Genomic DNA, 23,866 nt, shown 5'->3' with positions numbered 1-23,866 from the left:
GGCGATGTAAGTTAAGCATTTGTGACTACATACAGTAACCCAGTGACAAGAACACATATGGACACCACACAAGGTTTTGTATCAAAAATAAGTTATACCGTATATAGAGTTACCACAAGACCAATAAACGACAAAAAGAATCCACAGTACTATCAAATTTCAAGAGTTCTGGTTAAACGGTGTAAATCAATGTTCTGTGCAAGTCGGTAGCCTTATCCAGCTACAGCGTGCTAAAAGAACACAGAGTCTAACAAACCCAGCGGACCACGGCCGTACGGGCCCACTCAAATGTCGACAGACTCAAACACAGTACCTTTTCCTTGAGGCGGCCTGCACGGATGCGCGAGCCGGTTCCGGGGATCGTCGCGGTGTACAAAAAGAAAGCTTTGCCGGTCACAGTGTCCCTTCCCTCGCGGTGCAGGCTACGGCTCGTTAACTGCGTCGGTGAGCTCAGAGCTGGCGTTGTTCGGGGCTGACGTTGCTCGCTGCGGTACTTCCAGCTTTACGGTGCGGCGTTCGAGCCGGAGTTCGGGAGCTGGCGTCGGTCAGTTCAGACAGTGTTGCGAGTCGTGTGGTGCGTAGCGAAGTGTGCGAGGCGGTGCCTAACTCCGGTGCGGTCACAGGACTCTAAGCTAGCAGCAGTGACCGCCTCGGTCAGACTAGTTTGATTTGGTGTAGCGAGGCATTGCACGTTGCGGTGTCCTTCCAGTTGCGGTGCAGGCTACGGCTCGTTGACGGCGTCGAGACGGAGTCGGTGAGAGCAGAGCTTGCGTTGTTCGAGGGGGACGTTGCTCAGTGCGGTGCCAACAGAACACCGGGCCGGTCGTGAGAGTCGGTCACAGCTCCCTGCTTCTGTAGCCACTGGAATAGTAGCAATTCACAAAGGCTGGTGAAGTCCACTGGTCCTGGGACTTCGGTCAGGGGGCAAGCTCTCTTCCAAGCCCTTGGAGATCTTTTTAGCACAAGTTGAAAAGCAAAGGTAAAATCCACAAAGTCCTTTCTCCTCTCTAGGCAGCCAGGCACCCACTGCAGGCCAATCCCCCAAGCAGCACCTCAGCTTGGGAATAGTCTCTCCTCAGTTTCTTCAGGTTCCTTCTCCTCAGCAGAGGTTTCTTCTTGTCAGTTCCAGGAGTGATCTAATTTCACGGGCTCAGGGTCCCAATACTTATACCCCAAAATCCTTTGTTCTCTGAGGGGAGAGGGTCCTGTGCCCAGTTCAAGCCAGTTCTGAAGCACTCTGTTTACCAGACTTCTCCTTTCCTTACACAGCACAGGGCAGGCACACCAGACACCCCACAGGAGGTGGAGCCAGCATTGTGGAAGGCAAGTACAGGCCAGGAGCACTTTGTTGACAGTCTTCCTTCACTTCTTTCAATGTGCAGGGCAGAGACATCAGACACACCACAGGGGGTGGAGCCAGCATTGTAGAGGGAAGGCCCAACCCTATTCAGGTCCCAGGTGCAACTCCTCCCTCCCATCTTGGATGCAGATCTCCCTATTCACCACCGGGCAGCCCCAGACTGTCTCCTGGAATTCCCCAGTCCTGTAACACACAAACCCAGACAAGGAATCCACAACTTAGCAGAGGCGGGCTTAAATGGTTAGGCAAGCAAATACCTACACAGAATATTAAAATAAACTTTACTAAAATATGTATTTTATTATTCTGAGTCCAGGCATACTAAACTCGAATTTCTACCATGTTCTTTGAGTCTGCTAGGATTATAAACATGTAACAATCCAGCAGCCCATTCTATCTATGGGGAACAGGTAGCCTTGCAATAGTGAAAACAAAAAGGACTGTAATTCACTATTAGGACATGCCACAAACATCACGGCTACATTATACTTACAATGCATCCTGCCCTTGGGCCTACCATAGGGGTGACTAATATGAAGACAAGGGAAGGTTTGGGGACTGGCAAGTGGGTGCACTTACCGAGTCAGCATGACAGTACCAGACTGCACGCACGCTCTGCAATGGCAGACCTTAGACACATTTTACAAGGCTGCTTCTGTGGGTGGCGCAACCAGTGCTGCAAGCCCACTAGCAGCATTTGGATTTACACGCCCTGGGCACACTCAGTGCACTGTACTAGGGTCTGACAAGTAAACCAAATATCCAATCATGGAACCACTAATCAATACATCAATTTACATTAGGGAGCACTCGAACTGTGACACTGGACAGCAGTGGCACAGTGCCCAAAGCATCTAAAACCAGAAAAACACATGAGGCAACAGCAAAAATGGAAGGGAGACCCAAGTCAATGGTGCCAGGTCTAACACGTGTCCCCTCCAGCTGAAATGTGGGAGAACTACCCTATCTCCTGGGAGTTCTCATCACTAAGGCGGAAAAATCTTGACAGACCATCACCGTTGGCGTGTTCTGTACCAGGGCAGTGTTCCACCGTAAAGTCCATACCCTGTGGGGAAATGGACCACCTCAACAGCTTTGGATTCTTACCCCTCATCCGTATCAACCATCTGAGGGGCCTGTGGTCTATCTGAACCCGGAAGTGAGTCCCAAACATGTATGGTCTCAGCTTCTTCAGTGCCCAACCTACTGAGGAGGAGAAGAGGAAGGAGGAGGACAGAGCCCCGCAAGAAGAAGCTGAATGGCGGGGTCTGCATGAGTATTAAACAGCTGGATCCCGTTAAAGGGGAGGTCGACCAGACGCTCCCTAATATTTTCAGGAAACACGGCATCACGTAGCCAACCGAGAGAGACAGAAGTGGCCATAGTCCGGCCAAGAGCATCCGCAACATCCAAAGCCGCATGAAGAATAAACGCGGCCAATTCTCTACCATCAAGCACATGGCCTTGCAGATCAGCACAGGCATCCTCATGAGAGACCCGAGAAAGAAGGGACTCCACAGAATCCCACAGGCTGGATGTAGCCCTTGTCAACACACACAAAGTGTTAAGTGGCCGCAAGGCAGCACTGTAAGAGGCAAAGACCTTACGTCCCCATGAATCTAAACACCAGGCCTCCTGGGACAGGAAACAACACCACAGGCAAACACGGAAAGGCATTCCGCAGTAGAGCGCCTGGAGTAGAAGGGTGGAAAGAAAGACAGACAGGGTCGTTCTGAGCAGGACGATGGCGATGCATTAGTGCCTGAGACACAGAATTGCCTGTGGCAGGACGCCCCCAAGCCCCCATAACAGAGTTACAGAGGGATGCTTTAAAGGGAAGGCGCAACTCCCGTCCACCAGAGCCCTGGTGGAGAATTTCCAAGAGGTTGTCTGTAGGAAATGGAGTGACAGGTTCACCCATCCTCAAAATACCAGCAGCCATAGAAATAGCCCTGACAAAGGCAACACTGGCCTCAGTAGGGCGCAGCGGAGGAGAAAGTAGTTCCTCCGTGGGTGACGGTTGCAGACTGAGTCGCCCATCCCCAAGTCCAGGGGGGAGCAGCCAGCCCCGGATTATAGGAGGATCCACAGAGGAATGGGAACCCTGAGGGGCCAATGGGGAGGGTGGAAAAGCCGGTGGAGAAGCCAGCCACAGGCCACAGAAAGAAGAGTACGAGGATTTAGGCTGTGGGGACGGAGAAGAGCCGTCCCTGGAAGATGCAGGTGAAAAGGCAACAAAACGGCGCCCTGTCTCCGGGGAGGAGTACACCAACAGATGACAGACCTCCAGAGAAAAAGGGACCTCAGGGGATGAATCCAGAACCAGACGCCAACCAGCTCCGTGGAGTCCGGCATCGGCTCCTGATCGGCATCGACCGGCTTCCGTGGCGCCGGGCCGACTCTTGCCACCACGTGCTCCCCAGGAGGATGGGGCGAGGTCGACGCCGAAACGCACCGGTTCAACCTCAGACTGGGCAGCCACCCGCGTCGAGGACCGGAGCCGGGGAAGAAGGCTCCCAGCACCGAAATGGCGCAGGCTCGACCTCTGGTGAGTTAACTGCCTTATATATAGACAAGCCCGGAGTCCCGGCGATCACCTGCGACACCAGAGGGAGCCCCGTAGGGATTTGCGGCGAGGCAGGGACGCTAGGCGCCAGAAGAGGGGAGGCCTGAAGGACTACACCTCGACGACGCCACTCTCCTACGACCTGAAGCCAAAACCTTTGGCGCTGGAGGCGCCGGAGACTCTGCGGAAGGCCCAGTGCGAGGCAAGGGTTCCGCGGACATCTCAAAGGGTGGAGGAAGGGCCAAAGAAGCCTGCAGCGCCGCCGTGTAGGCTGTCATTTGGGCCCTAGTCGCCTCCCCGTCGGGGAAACCTGTCCCAGGGGGAGCCGGAGCCCACCGCCGAAGGAGGACAAGGCCTCGGAGACAAACTGAAGGACCTACCAGCTGGTGAGCCACGCCCAAAGGGCCGCGGCGACAGGCGAATCTGCAGACAAAATCGGCGGTTCCTTGCCTCCAAGGTAGGGGACGGACGCTGGGACGACACCGACCTGGACAAGTGCGCCAACAGCAACTTTCTCTGGCGCTCCCGCCGGGACTTAGGCTTAAGATGCTGGCAGGTGTTGCAACTCTCTGAGTCTCTGAGATGCAAATCGGGTGAGGGTCCGTCGCCGACATGGGACGTGCACAGGAGGTACACGTCTTGTAGCCCGAAGGCATTCGCACACTGTTCCACTTAACCCCAAGCGTGTAAAAGAATAGAAGACCTGAAAACAGGCCAGGGCACAATCCGGATCCGCGTTGCAAGCGGAAAATGAAAAAACTGACGTATGCGGGCCGGGGTGGGACTTATGTATCCTCTCTGGCGTCACAAACACGGACGACGTCAGGGCGGAGTCACGTGGTGCCGTTCCCCCAGCGAGCAGGAATGCTGTGGCAGAAGAGTTTTCCGGATCCAGTCTCACGCCTGGGGGTAATTCTACGTTAAGGAATCTGCAGCTAGTAGTCTATCAAATGGTGGCAGCGTGTGGCTCCACACTGATGCTGTTCCATAAATGACATGTGGAATCAAAATAGGCGCCACTCCTGCACCTGCGCAATGAAGTCAGTCACTGTTGAGGCAGCCCATGCCTCCTGACGCAGAAGCCAAGCTGAAAAATGGCATTGGCCAGTGAATAGATTGCTCGATGTGGGATCTTTTAAGAGGCAGAGTCCATTTCACAGAACATGGAGTATCGGTGAGGAATCTGTGGTTTCTACCAGAAAGAGCATTACCCAAGGTAACAGCCGATTTCTTACCTTTTGAATAGATACCAAAGCAATACATATTTGGAGGTTGGTCTGTGAATCATCTCTAACCAAAAAGCCTTGTAGGACTGAGCGGGTGAAATGCCCTCTTAGCGAACTTGGCTGTCCATACGGTAGTGTTACGCGAACATGTGAAAGTAAGCCCATGTAGTCACCAGGCAAATATCTAGGAGAGGAACACATGCATTTGCAGTGCAGGCTCTAATGGAATGAACCTTTAATCCTTCAGGGAGATCCTTCTTGTTCAATACGTATCAGATCTATGCAAATACAGCAAGAGATGAGTCTTTTTCTGCACAGCTTTTCCCTCTTGCTAACCTCACAAAGAGCAGATTGTCCACTTGGTGTTCTTTGTTTCAATCAATGTAAAAGCGCAGCACTCTTTTGGGGTTAGGGCAATAAGAATCTCTCCTGCTGCTCAGACGTTTGAGGCGGAGCACAGAACACCAATAAGGTGATGGTTTGACCGGCGTGGAACGACATCACTTCTTTGGGAAGAACGGACGCCCTAGCCTGCAGAATCATCAGTCTGGAAAAAAGGTGGTATATGGTAGGTTGACACAAAGTGCTTGGAGCTCACTCATCCACTGATGCCAAAGAGGAATTCTGTCTTAAGGGTGACAAGTCGCAAAAGGGAGTACACATCAAATATGTAAGGAGCACGTTAAGATCCCACTGTGGCATAACAAATGTAGGAGAGAACAAACGTTGGACTCCTTTAAAAAATAAAACGCTATCAAAACACAGATGATTTAAATATGGAGGGCTGGTCTGGCAACCGTAAAATAGCCGAAAGGTACCCTTTGACTGCACCCAGAGCAAAGCCTTGAATAGGAAGGGAGAGAATAAAAAGAAAACATCAATTAACTTGGCCTTGAGGGGTTCTATTGTGTGCCACACCAGATCACAAATATGTCCCAACGACCGGCGTATACAGTTTTTTCAAAGGACACCTGGCTGCCAAGATTAAATTAACCACCTTCAGAGTAAGGTGAAAGCTGTTTGGCTGTCGTCCCTCAATCTCCAAGCATGAATGTGGAGACTGTGGAGGGCCAGAAGCGAGACTCGGTAGATTCTCCTTGGGGAGCAATCTGGTCGGAGGACAGATGTTCATGCCTAGGAGCTCTAAATACTGTACTCTCTGCGCCCAATCCAGGGCCTTTAGAATGACTTGGGCCTAGTCGTTCCTGATTCTCTTCAGAATTCTGGGCAGAGAGGGATCGGTGGGAAGGTTTCAGGAGTCCTAAATCCCAATGTATGAAGAATGCGTCTCCAAGAGAGCGACCCCTTGGGAACGTCAACGTGCCAAACTGCTGACATTGAGCTTTCTCAGCAGTGGTGAAGGGATCAAGCCAAGGTTCTTCTCCAAGTTTGATCAGGTGTACGATTAGCATTACAACATATCAACTAAGTACTACTCCCACTCGCAACACCTATGTTTCGGGCCCCTGTGGGTGTCCCTCTGCAATTAAAATTAAGGCTCCCAGTTTTCAGACAGAAAACCTTTTGGTTTTTGTCTGTATTTATATATAGAAACGGGAAAATACTTACAGAACAGATGCTCCAGCTGCCTCTGTGCTCCTCTATAAAATCTGAGTCAGAGGTGCCCAGGGGCTGCTGAAAGAAATTGTAAACTGCTTCCCTCAAACTGCTGCTGCAAAGAGGGGTGAACAAGTGCAGGTGGGAGCGCCGTGTCAAAAGAGGCACTCCAGGACCCCTCACAGCGGTGGTCAGGCAAGGTGTAAATTGTAGGAGTAGTGCAAGCAGCAGATGTCCATTAGAGGTGTGAAAACACCCCAGGACATCGGCTGAAGCCCCAGCAACCTTTTGTTTAAATTGTTGTATGGGAGGGGGGGAAGGAGGGTGATGTGGCAGGGCACAGAGGGGGCAGACATGCCTCTACCAACTATTAGCTCGGACGGAATGGAAGGGGGTCAAAGGGGCGCGCATTAAGAACACCATTTATTTTAAAATATAGTAGATTGTTGAAGGTGGAGCGATGGTCCCATGAAACGGAGGGATGGGTCCTACGAGGGAGTGAAGCACCCCTGGCAGAGACCAAATGAACCAGAGATTGCGGCTCCCATGACGGATTGAGTGAGCTCAGATATGCCTTGCAATGCCAGCGATTTTTAAGCTAGGTGAGCCCAACACTCATACCTCATATCCTTAAACACAGGGCGAGCAAGAGTGGGGTATGTGATGGCGACAAAATCCAGCGGGTATAATAGAAAGGTGGTTCCATTCCGGGATTTCTGGGCTATAATTATTGCATATTGGTCTTGTCTCCATAGGCCCTAGGCGCTAGAGATGTTTCCCTTCTCTGGGTAGTGATGGGAGGGCCTCCCCTCGCTCATCAGCCACCAGATTGGTGAGCATGCTTTCCCTCAGTAGGGCCATGGGGGTGGAACGATCTGGGCTGGGGAGGCGGCATGCCTCATCAGGGTAGGAAAAAACTTGCCTGCACTCTCAAAGGAAGGCAGGTGACGCTGCCAATGCGAATAATGCATTTAGCATAGGATCCAAATAAAAAAAACTGCTATATCAACCTAGTGCAAATTTGCATGTCAATTTAAATAAATGTGGTAAAATACTAGTTTGACTTTTCTTTTCTTGCGACAAAAATAAATGTGGATGAATACAGATAAAATGACCAAAAAATAAATATGGCTAAATACAGACGGAAATGTTGAAAAAAAAACACCATAAAACCGGGAGTCCTAATTATGATACATTGTATTCTTAAGCAATGTGAGTAATGATCTTAAAAAACCATAGTACCGTCACCCACTTATAGTTGCACGCTTCATCCTTAGGTTTGCTCTTGAGTGGGAAAACAGCCACCGGAGACTGTTAGTGTGAAAGGATGTCTGTCAGAGTGTGAAAATCAGTCAAGGTTAAGCAATTCAGCTCAAAGTCATCTATACTGCTCAAGCCCATCCCTAATCTTCCAGAGCGTATGAGAACGGAAACTTGGAGTACGTCTACACTGCATCACGTTCAGGAACCACAAATAAAAATGATGTGAGCTTGGGTTAAAAAGCCTTATTTGAGTTCACCCAACAGAAACTTAAAACCAGAAAGGTGCTGGTAATGGACCCTGAGTGGTATGTTTTTTGCCATCCAAACCTCCCTAGGAGAAACACATTCATCAGGATGTGGAGGAAAGAGCTAGTGGTGACAAGTATCCACTTCATCTGTACATAATAACTAAATGAATGTCATAAACAGGGAATCCACTGGATTCTATTCTCTGCCAATGGAGTGCTGCCTTACCTTTCTCTCTTGATAGCATCTCCATGGCTCTACATTTAGCCTGGCCAGATAGCAGCCTTCTTTATTTCCATTGTTGCTAGTGAAAGTAGAAGGGCTTCCAATACAGGTAGTGTGCAACTGTATTGGCAGCCTGCTTTAATTTCCACCAGCCACATGATAAATAAAAGTAAGATTTCGCATGTGTTTCCTGCTGCATTGAGAATTCAAGTAGCTGCAGGACAGTGTGGAAGGTTACAAAAAATCCCAGTCCTCTGCGGCCCACCGGCCCAATTAGTTCTGACATAAACCCCACAAAATATTGGGAATTCTATGCCACGTTTAATCACTTATTCCAACTTTACGTAGGAGTACATTTATGTAGGCTAACACTATGGAAAACAGCACTAGGAATGAGCGATACCTTTTGGGGTGTTCACCCCATTCCCAATGGCCTCTCCTGTGTACCTAGATCGAGAACTACAAATAATCTACCCCAGTTGCTGATTGTTGATTCAAAAAAAGAAAATAAACACAATTTCCAATGAAGCATTTGTGTTTGCAAATCTAAGAATCCTAAACATGTATTTAATGCAATGCACGAAATATGCTCATGTAGGGTTTAGAAAAAAAAGGCATAAGTCTGTTTCTTTGTACATATCAGTAACTTACACCAGTTTACATCCTACATATGTAAATTACGACTCTAAAAGTTGAGCAGATGTGTTTATAAAAGAAAATTGGCACAAGTCGACTCACATGAAGGAGTAACTTCAGAATGCAATTTACACCCACGTTTTTAACAATGCCTCTCAATAATAATGATTTATGTGGCAACTAGCTTACCAGTCGAGCGTTACTGCGATCTCCGAAGAAAGGACATTCAAGGAAACTCGTTATGATAACATTCAATTTACAATGTGTCATTTTTATTGAAACGTATTTATTTTAATATGGAAAATATTTCAAAGTGTCGTTTTAATTCTATTTATTTATTTATTCGAGTGCTTGTGGATACACGATTTTTTGTTTTTCCGCCTGGTGCGTACATCAGTATTCGAAAGATTATGAGCGCCCTGAGGGGCAGATATTTAAAAAAAAAATTATGCCAGAAACCTTTGTGGGAGTGTACTCAACAACTTCCCAAAGTTTCCTGGCGATCGGGTGAATACTGTTTTAATATTATTTATTTATTCGAGTGCTTGTGGATACACGATTTTTTGTTTTTCCGTCTTGTACGTACATCAGTATTCGAAAGATAATGAGGGCCCTGGGGGGGCCTATATTTAAAAATGTTTTATGTCAGAAACCTTCGCGGGAGTGTACTCAACAACTTCCTAAAGTTTCATGGCGATCGGATGAATGGTGTTTTAATTCTATTTATTTATTCGAGTGCTTGTGGTTTCCTGATTTGTTGTTTTTCCGTCTGGTGCGTACATCAGTATTCGAAAGATTATGAGGGCCCTGGGGGTCTGATATTTTAAACAAATTTATGCCAGAAACCTTCACGGGAGTGTACTCAACAACTTCCCAAAGTTTAATGGCGATGGGATGAATGGTGTAGTAATACATAAAAGACAGACAGACATACATTTGTTTTTATGTATATATAGATTACTGACAGACCATGAAAATGTTCCATTCAATGGTTCAACTTAACTTAACTCCTTTTTAGTTAAAAAGGAATGACATTCCCTCCCTCACTATATTTAGAGTATGTGTTCCTTGCCTTGTATTTCAGTGTTCCACCAATTACCATGTAGAATGGAATATATTGGTGAATACTAGCCAAGTAACAGAATGTAAGGAGAGAGCTTTCATGCACTGCTCTTCTATGTTTGTGCAATGAGAAGCGACTTTTACTTATTAGTTGCATTATATGTACTCCCTGTTAAGCAGTGAGTGTGAGGGCTTTTTTTTTACTAGAACAGACACCCTGTTGGGAAGTGATGATACTGCCACAAAGAAAACATTAGTATTCTGAAATGTGATAATATGCATAAACATTTTAGCAGCCTTTTCGAAAATGGGTAATACAATCCATGAAAGTATAGCAGCCCTATTCAGCTGGATTGGTACTGGCTGTATAAGGAATAGCCCTGTTAAGAACTTGTTGGGTATGTATAAAGATGGAAAGCTAGCACAGCAAAGTGGGCTTGTTTGTAGACATTCAAATCCTGATAATGCCACATCAGAATGTCATCCTTCTGAGGTGGATAAATTGGGTACCATTACATTGGGTAATACATTGTGAGGTGGTATAAGGTAGCACATATAAATACTTTATCATGGTGCAAGGTATGCCAGCCCTGCTGAGAAATTTGAGTGGATTGTGAGCTACTACAAATGTTGGCACATTCAGCACACTGATGTATTTGAGCAGAACTCTTTGATAGATTGACACTTTGACCATTCTATTATTAGCAGCACCTCAGATATTTAAACATCACACATATTTATTTTGTGTGTTGCCTGGTATACAATAGCCTGCTTAAATTCTAGTGGTATTTTAATTTCTGGTACCATTATTGTATAAGGCAATTAAATGGCACAGAAACAACAATAGGTCTTGGCAGAGTATTTAAAATTGGAGTTACTTCTTTGTGCATGGGCTTCAGAAACAGGCACCTTTTTCCTGAGGCACAATATAATCATCTGCTGTAACCTTAGTGTTTTGTTTTGCTACACAATCTTTTCTTAAGTATTTGCATGACATGCTGGTAGTGAGAAAGTGTTCCAGAGTACTGTGGCACACCGTGCAATAACAGAGAATTTCATTAGTTCTCACTGACAATCATCCTAGCAAAAATAGGTATTTTTGGATACAATAGACCAGATGTATCAAACAACTGGTTGTAAAAAGTGGGAGCAAATTGTGCAATGCTTTCTACAACCAACTGATGTGACCTATGTACTAGTAGGCTGCTATACAAAAGGGCCAGTCGCAGCGGGTTGCAAAATGACCTGCCTAAGGAACAATAATTAGAATTGGGCAGGTTGCTATTTGGAACCACATGTGATTGGCTACAAAGGATGGTGGCCTATAGGGAACAGCTACCAATCCATGTGTTTGTACTACCAAACAAGAAGCTTTTTTTGTTTTGTTAAAGCAGCCTGTGTTCCTTAACAGAACTTGTACTGCTCTTAAAAAAATTAAAAAAAAGTTTCATGGTTGGGAAAACTTCTGGGGTCTCTTGGACCACTACCTACTTCCCGAAGGCTACCAAAAGTATTCACAAAGGGGAAGGTGTTCCAAAGGGACGCATTCTCCTTCATAAACCAGTTACCATGTCCTTTGATCGATCAGTAACTGATCAATGGATTGCAACTGCAGCTGTAGTTATAAACCATTGATACTTACAATACCGAATTGCAATTAGAAAAGAAAGCCTCTTTCTTGCCTCTTCCTAACTGCTATTTGGTAGGGACTGAAAAAGCAATTTTTGCAATTCGAAAATGCTTTTCCGACTCGCAAAATGGGTTTGAAACATACCATGAAGAAACTTTGAGAATGAAAAAGGTGCAATTTTGCTAATCTTAGGGCTTGCAATCAGAACATTGTTTTGTACAACTAACCCAATATTTAAAAGGAAAATGCTACTTACCCAGTATGCATCTGTTCTTTGCATGTAGAGCTGTAGCTTCACATGCTTTGCATAGCCTGCCATCTAGTGTTGGGTCCGAATGTTTGCACTTTGTTTTTCTTCGAAGAAGTGTTTTCCAGTCACAAGGTAGGTGACTCCTCCTTTCGGTGATAGTGCACATGGGCATCGACTCCATTGTTAGATTGTTTTCCCCGCAGAGGGTGATAATGGAGTTAGTAAGAGTAGTAGAATAGAGATGTCCATGTGTATGTAACAAAGTGAGATATCACTACAACACGTATAGGTACCCAGGGAGGTGGGTGGGCGTATGTTAATCTACAGCTCTACATCCCAAGAACAGATGCAAATTGGGTAAGTAGCATTTTCCGTTCGAGGCATGTGAGCTGTAGATCACATGCTTTGCATAGACTATATAACAGTAATCTCCCTAAGCGGGGGCTAACCTGTAGCTGTTGCAGAGTTTTGAAAGCGTACGTCGAACTGCCTGGCCCACACTAGCTTGCTGTCTTGCTAACACATCTACACAATAGTGTTTTGTGAATGTGTGAGGTGTAGACCATGTTGCAGCTTTCAGATGTCATCTATGGGGATGTTTCCTAAGAAAGCCATAGAAGCCCCTAGTTTGCGAGTGGATTGCGTTCTAGGGGGAATTGTTAATGCTCATTTTGCTTTTGCATAGCATGTCTAAATGCATTTGCCTATCCACCGTGCAATACCTGATTTTGAGAATGGATTGCCTTTATGAGGTGGGGCAAAAGCCACAAAGAGTTGTTTTGTCTTACGGAAAAGTTTTGCCTTACTAGTAATGCTCTTTTAACGTCTAAGGTGTGTAGAGTGCGTTCGGTCACAAAATCTGGTTGAGGGAAGAACACATGCATCTCAACAGATTGGTTGATTTGGAAGGCAGAAATCACTTTAGGTAGAAATTTAGGATTAGTGCGAAGAACCACCTTGTTTTGGTGTACTTGTAAAAATGGTTCCTCTATGGTTAGTGCCTGAAGCTCACCTACGCTCCTCAGTGATGTAATTGCTATGAGGAAAGTGACTTTCCAAGTGAGAAATTGCAGCCCACATTTGTGCAATGGCTCAAAGGTTGGACCTATAAGTCTGGTGAGGACAATATCGAGATAACACACTGGGGCAGGCGGAAGTCTTGGGAGAATGACTCTTTTGAGTCCTTCCATAAATGCCTTAATAACAGGCACTTTGAAGAGAGACAGATGTTGTCTATTTTGAAGGTATGTGGATATTGCAGCAAGATGTAAGCGTATGGATGTGCACGCTAAATTTGAACGCTGTAGATGCAGTAAATAGCAGATGATGTTCTGAACTGAAGCATCAAGCGGGCAGATTTGATTTCTATTACAATAAATACCAAACCGTTTCCACCCTGCTGCATAGCAAGCCCTTGTAGTAAGATGTCTAGCCTATTTGATAATGTTCATGCAGTCTGTCGGAATATTAAGGTAGCCAAACTCAATGACTTCAGGTGCCAGATTGCAAGGTTGAGCTGACCGGGATCTGTATGTCTTATCTCTTCACGGCTCTGTGTATGGAGATTGGGTGTAAGATGTAGTTTCCGTGAGGGACTACTGAGAGCTCCAACAGGGTGGTGAACCACGGTTGACAGGCCCATATGGGAGCAACTAGGATTAGTGTCAGGGACGCCTACATGAGCTTCCAAACCACTAATGGAATGAGTGGGAGAGGCGGAAAAGCTTAGGGAAATATACCTGATCAATTTATCCATAGTGCATTGCCTCTGGACAAGGGGTGTGGATACCTGAAGGCGAAGCTTGGGCATTTTGCGTTTTGGTGCGAGGCGAATAGATCTATGCTTGGGAAGCCCTACATTTTAAAGAACGGGAGGAGAACTTGAGGGTGGAGTTCCCACTTGTGGATCTGTTGTCTCTGTCTGCTGAGCAGATCTGAGATTAGATGGTCTACTCCTGGAAGGTGTTCTGCGAGAAAATACATTTTGTGATGTATGGCCCACCTCCAGATTATCAGTGCTAGATGTTACAGCTAGAGAGTGTGTCCTCCCCATTTTTGTATGTAATACATTGCTGTCATGTGGTCTGTGCGTATTCGGACAGCTTTGCCTACCAGGTGAACTTGAAAGGTTTTTAGAGCTAGAAATATTGCTAGAAGCTCTAGATGATTTATGTGAAACTGCATTTGTTGCAGGCTCCACATGCCCTGAATTGTGTGAGTTTGGAGATGTACTCCCCAACCAGTGAGCGATGCATCTGCTGTTAGCACGTTTTGCGGAATTGGGTTGATGAAGGGCCGCCCTTTGAAAAGGTTTTGTGGATTCCATCACTGCAGAGAGATGAGTGCGGCCGACTACCAACACTAGATCTGATAACTGACTCTTGATACTGACTTCACTGACGTGCTAAGTGTTCCTGAAGGGGACACATTTGAAGTCTTGCATAGGGGACTATTAGGATGCAAGTCGCCATCATTCCTGGTAACTGCATGAACACTCGAGCTGGCAAAGAGTGTTGAGGTTGGAACTGGCAAAGTAGAGTTTGAATGTTTTGGATTCTGGTCAGATTAGGATAGGCCAGAGCCTTTTGTGCATATAGAGTGGCTCCCAAATATGCTTGCGTATTAGAGGGTTGGAGATGGGACTTGGACAGATTTACTGTGAAACCCAGATCGTGGAGCAGCTGCACTGTTGTGTGCGTATGTCGTAGACAGTATGCTTCCAAGCTGGCTTTTATGAGCCAGTCATCTATGTATGGGAAAATGTGAATGTGTGGTCTTCGTAGTTGAGCCACGACTACCGCCAGGGATTTGGGGAAAACCCTGGGAGCAGTAGTGACTGCGAATGGGAGTACTTTGAATTAGTAATGTTGCCCCGCTACCACAAACCGGAGGTATTTGCAGTGAGCGGGGTGTACCGGGATGTGGAAGTAGGCGTCCTCTAAATCCAAAGTGGACAGAAAGTCGCCTTGCTGAAGGAGCGGGAGTACTTGTTGGAGTGTCACCATGTGAAAGTGATCAGATTGGGTGTACAGATTGAGGTCTCAGAGGCCTGAGAGAGCAGTTTTTTGGGAATTAAGAAGTACAGAGAGTGGTTCTATAGCCCCTTTTTGTAACAGAGAGAAAACTTCTTGTTTGAGAAGGTTGAGATGTTCTTGTGACATTGTGTGTGATCTTGGAGGAATATTTGGGGGGGGGGAGTGCCATATTGGATAATTTGTAGAACCCATCTGTCGGAGGTGATTGTATTCCAGACAGGTAGAAATTGGGAGAGTCGCCCCCTGACAGGAGTGGAATGATCGGGGGTAGAGGAGGGAAGTCACTGTTTGGTGTTGGCAGGGGCAGCGCGTGTTGGGTTGCCTCTGCCTCTTCCCTTGCCTTTGTTCCCTCTAACTCCTTCCCTCAAGTAACCTCTTGAGGAGGGTGATTAATTTTTGCCTTTGTAAGAGGAGGAGGGATTCTCTGATGAAGTGGTTTTGGGGCCACCCCTGTAAAAGGAGCGACAAAAGGATCCCAGATTGGAAGGGAGTTGCAAAGCCCACATGGACTTTGCGACCTCAATATCTTTTTTCATCTTCCCGAGAGAAATGTCAACTGTAGGATCGAAGAGGTGCTCTTTATCATAGGGTTGGTTCAAAATAGAGGCCTGGACCTCGGGTTTGAACCCTGACATTTTGAGCCAAGCATACGCTGGTGTTGAATGCGTGTGCTTCTGTGACTAAGGTGCACCTAATAGAAGTGTTTGTAATTAATTTCCCCTCCTGAATTACCCCCTTGGCTTTGGTTTTGTGCTCGTCGGGTAAAAACTGCATTAACTTTTGTAGCTCATCATAATGAGCTCTGTTGTAGCGAGCTAAGAGAGTTTGCAATTCGCTAGTGATTGGCTGCTGGCGATGCTATTCTTTTGCCCGAGGCATCAATTAATTTTGACTCCTTATAGGGAGGAGGGACATCTCCTGTAGTTAGTGAGTTTGCTTATTTGCGAGCGTTGGAGACTACAAGGGAGTCAAATGGAAGTTGACCCTTGATGTAAGTGGGGTCAGTAGGTGCTGCCTGTGTTCTGTTCTGTATTATAGTCCTCCCAGGGGTCATTAATGTCGTGTGGCCAATCTTCATCCCATCCCCTTCATCTTGTGGATTAGGTGATTGAGCTTGTTGGGAATTTATGGGTGTGATGAGCAAATTTGGGTAATGGGTGAAGGCGGTGTAATGGGAGGAGCAGAAGGGTTAGTACCCATATTCTTGCATTTTAAAGGAATGTGGTAGTCCTCTAGTAAGCCCATTTTCCTTTTCTCTGGCATTTTCACGTGAATATGTCCAGTATCTGGATGGATAACCAGTTCTTTCTGTTTCGGATCAGTGTTTACAGGTGGACCATCGACACGATGCTCTTTGGATGGAACAGTTGTTTTCCCCTTTGGGCACTGTACTTTTCGGCATCAAAAGTTTCGGCTCTGATGTTTTCGGCTCCGAAGATTTACTCTTTGGTAGCGTGGGAATGGCCACAACAACGTGCTTTGATTTCTACGGCGAAGGTTTCGGTTCGGCATCTGCATGGGGCCGACTCGATCCTGAGCCAGAAGGCTTTTTTTTATGTTTCAGTGCCCGGCCGGAGGGCGGCGTGTCCGAAACGTTTACTCCTTGCTGACCTTGGCCAGAGGGCAGAGGAAATAATAATAAAAACATTTATTAAGCGCCTGAATACACAAAAACAGTGTGTCTCCCCGCTAGGATGTGATCCAGCACAGTTAAGGAATCGAAGTAAGACCACGGAGAGGGGAGGGGGAGAGGGGAAGAGAGGCCTATGTATGTACTAATCTTCAGGAAATAAATAGGTCTTCAATTTCTCCCGAAACCTGGTTTCTGACGGCTCCATTCGTAGCTCAACAGGGAGTTCATTCCATTGTTTGCTGGCCAGGAATCTGAAGGATCGCCCTCCCATCCGAGCTTTATATATGCGAGGTATCGAAAACTGCATACTGCCCATAGATCTCAAAAGACGCCTCGGACGGTAGATAGTTAGCAACTTGTGAAGATAGACCGGGCCTCCGCCATTGGCAATGTGGTGACTAATGCACATCATCTTAAACCTGATGCGTTCCCGCATGGGGAGCCAGTGCAGGCTCTGAAGCGCATGTTTACCTGACGACCTCCTCGGCAGCTTCAGAACAAGCCTTGCCGCCGCATTTTGGACACATTGCAACTGGGTCATTCCCCTTTTACTGAGGCCACAAAGCAAGGCATTCCCATAGTCAAGATGGGACGTAACCAGTGTGTGGACCAGAGTTTTCCTGTCTCTAATAGGTAGGAGATCCAAGATTTTGCGCAGGACCTTCAATATGCCATAACATGTCCCCGCCATCTTACCTATGTGTTGGGCGTATGTGAAGTTGGAGTCCAAAAGAACACCCAGATTCTTCACAGCATCAGAGGGAATAGGTGTAGGACCCAGGTCAGTGGGCCACCAGGCTGATGACCAGATTGAAGGAGAGGAGCCAACCACAAGCAGTTCAGTCTTATTGCCGTTAAGGCGAAGGCAGTTACACTTCATCCAATCTGCCAGTGCCACAAGGCACGCGGACAAATTATCTGCCGTCTCAACTGGGTTGTGGGATAGAGTAACCAACAGTTGCGTATCATCTGCATATGATACGATATCCACCCCAAAAGATTCCACCAACCTGGCCAGGAGTTCCATATACAGATTAAACAGAACAGGACTTAAAATGGAACCCTGCGGGACCCCTTGATTTAAAGTTTGAGGCGTGGATCTGAAGGGGGGCAGTGTATTTGAAATTTTCTTCCCTCCAGGAAGGAGACCATCCATTCATGCGCCGGGCCAGCAACTCCTATTTCACTCAGACGGGCAAGCAGTCGAGAGTGCGATACGGTATCAAATGCCGCACTTAAGTCCAGCAGTATCAGGGCGGCAGTCTGTCCTTCATCCACTTTCTGACAAAGCAGTTCAGTGGACAAAAGAAGGGCGGTTTCAGTCGAATGTTTCGCCCTGAAACCAGATTGGGAGGGGTGTAAAAGATGGTTATCTTCTACAAATTTAACCAACTGATTGGTGTCCAATTTTTCCACCACTTTGGCACTGAACGGTAAGAGGGAGATGGGTCTGAGATTGTCCAAGTGAGAGAAGCTCAGGTTAGCCTTCTTTTTGATCGGGACTAGCTGTGCCAGTTTCCATTCCTCAGGCACTTGACTTTCTTGGGGGGAAAGAAAAGCCAGATTGCCTATATAACTACATAGAAGGTGAACATAGTTCCTAAGAATTTTAGGGGAGCAACATCCGTAGGAGAACCTGACTGGATGCTCATAATTATCTTTATCAATTCCTCCCTCGGGGGGACCGTAAATTCTTTAAGACTTGCGTTACTAGTTGGCTCTTTGCCAATCTCCCTAGCCAATACTTCTTCAGTTGTTCCTTGCTGAAAAGATACGTATATCCGCTCTACCTTATTTACAAAATGATCAGCGATGGATTCGCAAATTTCAGTGGAGACCTGGTCTTTGGTCTCAGTCCTAGTGAGTGCCGCGAGCTCTTTATAGATGGAAAAGAGCTCCTTAGAGGAGTTTTCAGCAGATTCAATCCTCTCTTTAAAGAATAATCGTTTCGCCTTATCAATCCACCCATGCCTTCAGGCTCTACTTGTATGACTCTTTCAGAACGTCATCGTAGTCTTTACGCCACAGACATTCTAGTTTTTTACATTTGGCTTTAGCTATACGCAGTTCCTCATTGTACCAGGGGGCAGACTTAGTTCTGCGTGCTGGAGCTTTAAGGGTCCATGGGGCTACCTTATCTAAAACCTTTGATACCCATTCCTCATACTCCTTCCGTGCTTCCTTGATGGTTTTACAGAGTGGAGGTTTCCCCAGCATAAGCATGGATTCAAATGTCTCCTGACTAAACTTATTCCATTTCCTACGTTTAGGTAAAATAGGTTGCTTAGATATATCCCTTCTGGGTCTGCCCATTATTGTAAATGGGATAAGATAATGGTCAGACCACGGGATTCTGATAGGGGGAAGCACCCTAATTCCATTCCAGTTGGAGAATATGGGATCTAAAAGATGACCCGCCTGATGGGTTGGCATCTCAACCGAGAGAGTGAGCATCAGGGATTTCAGAGAGGAGATCATAGATTGAGCCTCTATGCATTTCGCATCCTCAAAGTGTAGGTTGTGATCACCTAGTATGAGGAATTTGTTATAGCGTAAGGCCGGTTGAGATTGAGCCTCTATGCATTTCGCATCCTCAAAGTGTAGGTTGAGATCACCTAGTATGAGGAATTTGTTATAGCGTAAGGCCGGTTGAGTCACCGATTCTAATAGGCTATCAGCGATCGTTGTAGAGCCCCCTGGGGGGCGGTAAATGAGATAGCCCATGATAGTATACTCAGGGGAGATTTTAATAGAAAAAAAGACCAGCTTCGCAGTTACTAATTTTTACTTGCTCCAATGAGCACTCAAGCTTAGTATTGTATACCATCGCAATACCTCCCCCTCTTTGGACCCCTCTGTCAATTCTCAGCAAACTATATGCTGGTGGGAGGGCCTCCAAAATCTCGGGTGCCGATGATTTGTCTAACCACGTCTCCGTTAGAAACATCAAGTCTACCTGATAATCGGTGAGGACATCATAGATGTCTAGGCAATGTTTTTTGAATGAACGACAGTTGACTAAAAGCTCAATAAGTGGTCCCCACCTTTGCAATTCGTCAGGGCTAAGGCAGGATTAAAATGACACATTCTGCACTTCAACGCCCCATTTTCCGGTAAAATACTATGAATGCAAGTGGCATTAACAGAAGGGCGGAAACTCAATAGTTGCTCACCCGTATACTTTGTTTTTTACCGTTTTCCCATCGGTGGCAACAGGACTCCTTGCCCCTGGCCGCATTAGGTCGCGGACGGGCGCAGATGGGCTTGCCTTGTGCGCGCCTTAGGCGCACACTCGGCGCGTCCGCTGCGCTGTCGCGGCCCTAACGTCATTATATGGGGTCCAGAAAAGGAAAAGTAGAGCGCTAGCCCGCGCGCTGAGTATGCCGGAAGTGGTGTATTCCTCACCCTCCGCGCAAATGCCCATAATGGACGCGGCGGACCGGGCAGGACCAAGGAGAAAGAACAGTTAATTAAGAGGCTGAGTAAGCAGTGCAAAACAATTTTAAAATTCTCAACAGATTTATAGCAGCATATTATTTATAAAAACGATAGTGCAATTTATTAAAAATGCGGGTCAAATACACCGCGTGAGGCTCCCCTTCACCCCCCCACACTGTGGTAGTCGTTAAGGATCGAGTGAAAGTATCTGTCCGGAGCCTTTTTCTTCAACAAGTGTTTGGGCAGGGGGTGTCTGTACTCACGGTATGCTGACCCCAGTGTCACTTGCTCTTGTTTTTCCATTTCGAAGTCGGCTTCGAACACTGAGATCTGTTCCAGTTCTTCTTTGGATCCCGGTGCGTGGAATTCTTCCTGGTCGGAATCTTCACCGAAGATGTCCAGTGCGTAGCCGCTATGTTTGTGCATTTTGTGACGTCGAGTCAAACGGTGACGGAGCGTCTTCTTGGATTGAAACGATTGGCAAGCGTCGCAGTCTTGTGCGTTGTGTTCTTCGGATAGAGATTGCACACTTCGTGCAAGTCAGTGTGTGGAAACTTAGCGTGACACCCGAGAACAGAATTTGAATGGAGTCTGTTCCATCGACTGCTAGCGAGCCAGACGCAGGTAGGTCCAATGGCCCTCCACAAATCCTCCGATCGAAGACTTTGACTCGAAATGATACGCGGAGAATGGGAAACGTGCTGCAATTCACATCTGAATCCGATGGTGGAAAAAAAACAATCTAACAATGGAGTCGATGCCCATGCACACTAGCACCGAAAGGAGGAGTCACCTACCTCATGACTGGAAAAGTCTTCTTTGAAGAAAAACCAAGTGCAAACATCCGGACCTAACACTAGTTGGCAGACTATGCAAATCATGTGATCTACAGCTCACATGCCTCAAAAATGTTATTTTTGTAACCAATTTGCATTCAAAATGTTTTGAGGAGGGAGCCCTCTCGGAAAGGTCAGGCTTGCTTGCTACTGGATCCCATAAACTCCTGACATGATTTTAGTAGCCAGCAATCACCTCCCTCATCTGAGAGAATCCCCAGAGTACATTTGTCAAATTCCAGCACTGCAAGTCATGCATTTACTATAGTCACAGAGATTTTTACAAGAATTGTCTGGTGGAGAACACCCAATGCTTTTTATTAAATGTCATCTACATTTTATAAGTTTTCATCAATGTTACAGATTTAATGTTCTTTCAAACACACCATTTGTCATTTATTTCCCAAAAATGTCTTTGGGAAGGATCCCCCAAAACTCAAAAACAGTATCTTTACGTCCCATATAAATCTGACCAAAGGAATTGGTTCAGTGAGCTTTAAATCACACTATTTGCCACATATTTCGCTTACATTTTCTTAGGGCTAAATCCTCAAATATTCCTCTTAAAATATAACAGATAAGCATTAAATATAGTCTGTCATATTATAATTCACATTGAAAAAAAGAATTTGTTAAGAGTAAGAAGGTTTCACACAGATGCATTTTAGGGCCTTTCTGAAAAGATGGCAAGTTAAAGGTAACATTTAGACACTAGAAAACCTAATAAACAGATGTATTTGTAGAGCACTCATTCTCTCCAGTGGAAGCCTCGATTAAAAACAGATCAAAATTGTATGCCACCTCAATTGCACTTTTGAACTCAGAACAATGAAAGGATGAGTGTACTGAGCCACCAGACCAAACTAAAAAGTTACATAAGATCGGAGCGTGATAGGACAAATCTTGTTTTGACATTTTTGCTTTATCACTTTTGGTATTTCCAATATAGCAAGTGATTCGATTATGTGTTTCTGAGAGCCCCCTAACATGAAGTTTAGAGATGTGTTTAAAAAACATCCAGGTTTGTCCTACATTGCAGGATCATTGGGCTGCCAAAGGCATTATTTGCCTCCCATTTTGCAGTATTTCGCTTGAGGGAAGAGCCCTATCCCATACAAAAATCTGTTTTTATTTAATGTTCCTGGAGCAGTGCACACTGTTTACTATTATTTTCCAAAATACTCCCTGGGGTAAAATGCTCATAAAATGTAAAGTGCGCTTTAAAATATTAATATACTGTACTATGTCCTGAATGAACCGGGCTATGAGCCTGATCTAAAACGGACTGAAGTTGCTAAAACATATTTCAAACCCAGAATGAAGTCTTAATAACAAAAATACACACCTGATCAAGGTTGGAGAGACTGTTGGGGTCTTGGCTCAGCCCTTGGTACTGTCCTCGGAGGCGATCACCAGCTGCTATTTTACGGAACTTCTTCAAATCCACAACATACAAGGCGCTAGAAAGAATAAACAGTACAGATTTTCAAATCATCATCTAAGTAATTTAGAAGTCACCAGGCAAGTTTTCGTTAGCAGAATAAATAGCACTCACAATCAAAAATAGTATTTTTTTTTTTTAGCATTCAGAAGATATTTGTGTTGACAGTGACCAGCAAAAAGACATTACATATTAGTGATGGCTATGTTTCGAATGCTACAGTGCAATACAAATATGGGGCTGCAGTCTAAGAATTACAAACATGGTTAGCCATTTGCACATCTAAACTCTAACCTTACATCCTACAGTATTTTTCAAACCTCTTTGACTTATAAGTAGTGAAAGGAGACACAGTGCTTTATGAAACCCCTAAATAAATAATTAAAGCACAATACGCAAAAACAGGTTATTTTAGCAAGAAAGGTCCCAGATTTTAAAAAAGAATCATATATACAGTACTTCTCAAGACCATTTAAATTTTGTGGGAAACAACCAATACAGTATTGAAGATCTGTAGAAAAGGAGAGATGACGTTTGTACCAGGAAAAAGGAAAAACTATGAGCAAACCTGGTTGAATGTGTTTTTAAAAACGTACGGATTTCTGCACTGAATTGCTGGGGGGTTTCGCTACTGCAACTACTTGCGGCTGACTAGGTTGCCGAGTCACAGGCCAGTCTCTCCCGCCCTGGTCTGTCGCGGCGATCTTGTGCCGATTGTACGGAGGGCCGGGAAGAGGGGCAGAGCACTTCCGGTTTCCCAGGGCAGAGTGGCAGTTAGCGCTCTAGTGAGGAAACATACTTAAGGCACATGCCACAGCGGACACGTGCGCGCCAAAAGCAAGCCAGTCTGCGCCCATCCACGACCTTTCGGGGCCGGGGGCCAGAATCCCTGCTCCTCCCATGGAAATCATCAAATACTCCTCCAAACAGTTGCACACTTTGTGCCCCCGCATTGCAGCTAAATGAAGGCATAACGTTCAACTGGGAGATAACATGCAGAACTGCAACCACTGGCCGTTTAAATTGAGGAAAATCCGAGAAGTAGATAGGCAGGAACAGAAATTTAACTCCGTTCTGGTCAACTGCAGATCCCTTAGTAGGCATAGACTGGAGATCCATGAATATCTGACTGATTATCAGCCAGATATCATGTTTCTCACCGAAACTTGGCTGAGTGAGGATTCTGCACTTGAAATCCTTGAGGCCCTTCCTATGAATTATGGGATTATCAGGCTAGGCCGCAAAGGGAGGAGGGGGGGGGGGGGAGGGGGGGGGGGGGGGAGGGGGGGGGGGTGGCATAGCCATCATTCATAATCTAGCAATAAATTGCTCCTTAGATCTGGTGGAAATTGAGGCTAGTGAGGCGGGCTTCTTCACAATTAAGGCAGCCGACAGCTATATCATTAAGGGATACTTCATTTATAGACCACCGGGACCAAGCACATTTGTTTGCGCACAGCCT

The 23,866-nt window shown here is 46.0% G+C and overlaps 1 protein-coding gene across 2 annotated transcripts in view; it reads right to left on the bottom strand.

The window, feature by feature from the left end:
- Positions 1-23,866, bottom strand: part of UGGT1 (UDP-glucose glycoprotein glucosyltransferase 1) — an 849,443-nt gene that overhangs the window by 93,105 nt on the left and 732,472 nt on the right. For both annotated transcript variants that reach the window (XM_086943802.1, XM_086943803.1), the window contains one exon: positions 22,309-22,423. In XM_086943802.1, the coding sequence (XP_086799928.1) occupies positions 22,309-22,423 (115 nt within the window). The remainder of the gene's footprint in view (positions 1-22,308; positions 22,424-23,866) is intronic.

This window comes from Lissotriton vulgaris, chromosome 11, assembly GCF_964263255.1.
Source record: "Lissotriton vulgaris chromosome 11, aLisVul1.2, whole genome shotgun sequence".
NCBI classification, from domain to species: Eukaryota; Metazoa; Chordata; class Amphibia; order Caudata; family Salamandridae; genus Lissotriton; species Lissotriton vulgaris.
Note: the sequence above shows the minus strand (reverse complement) of the source record. Positions and strands in the feature narration are given on the sequence as shown.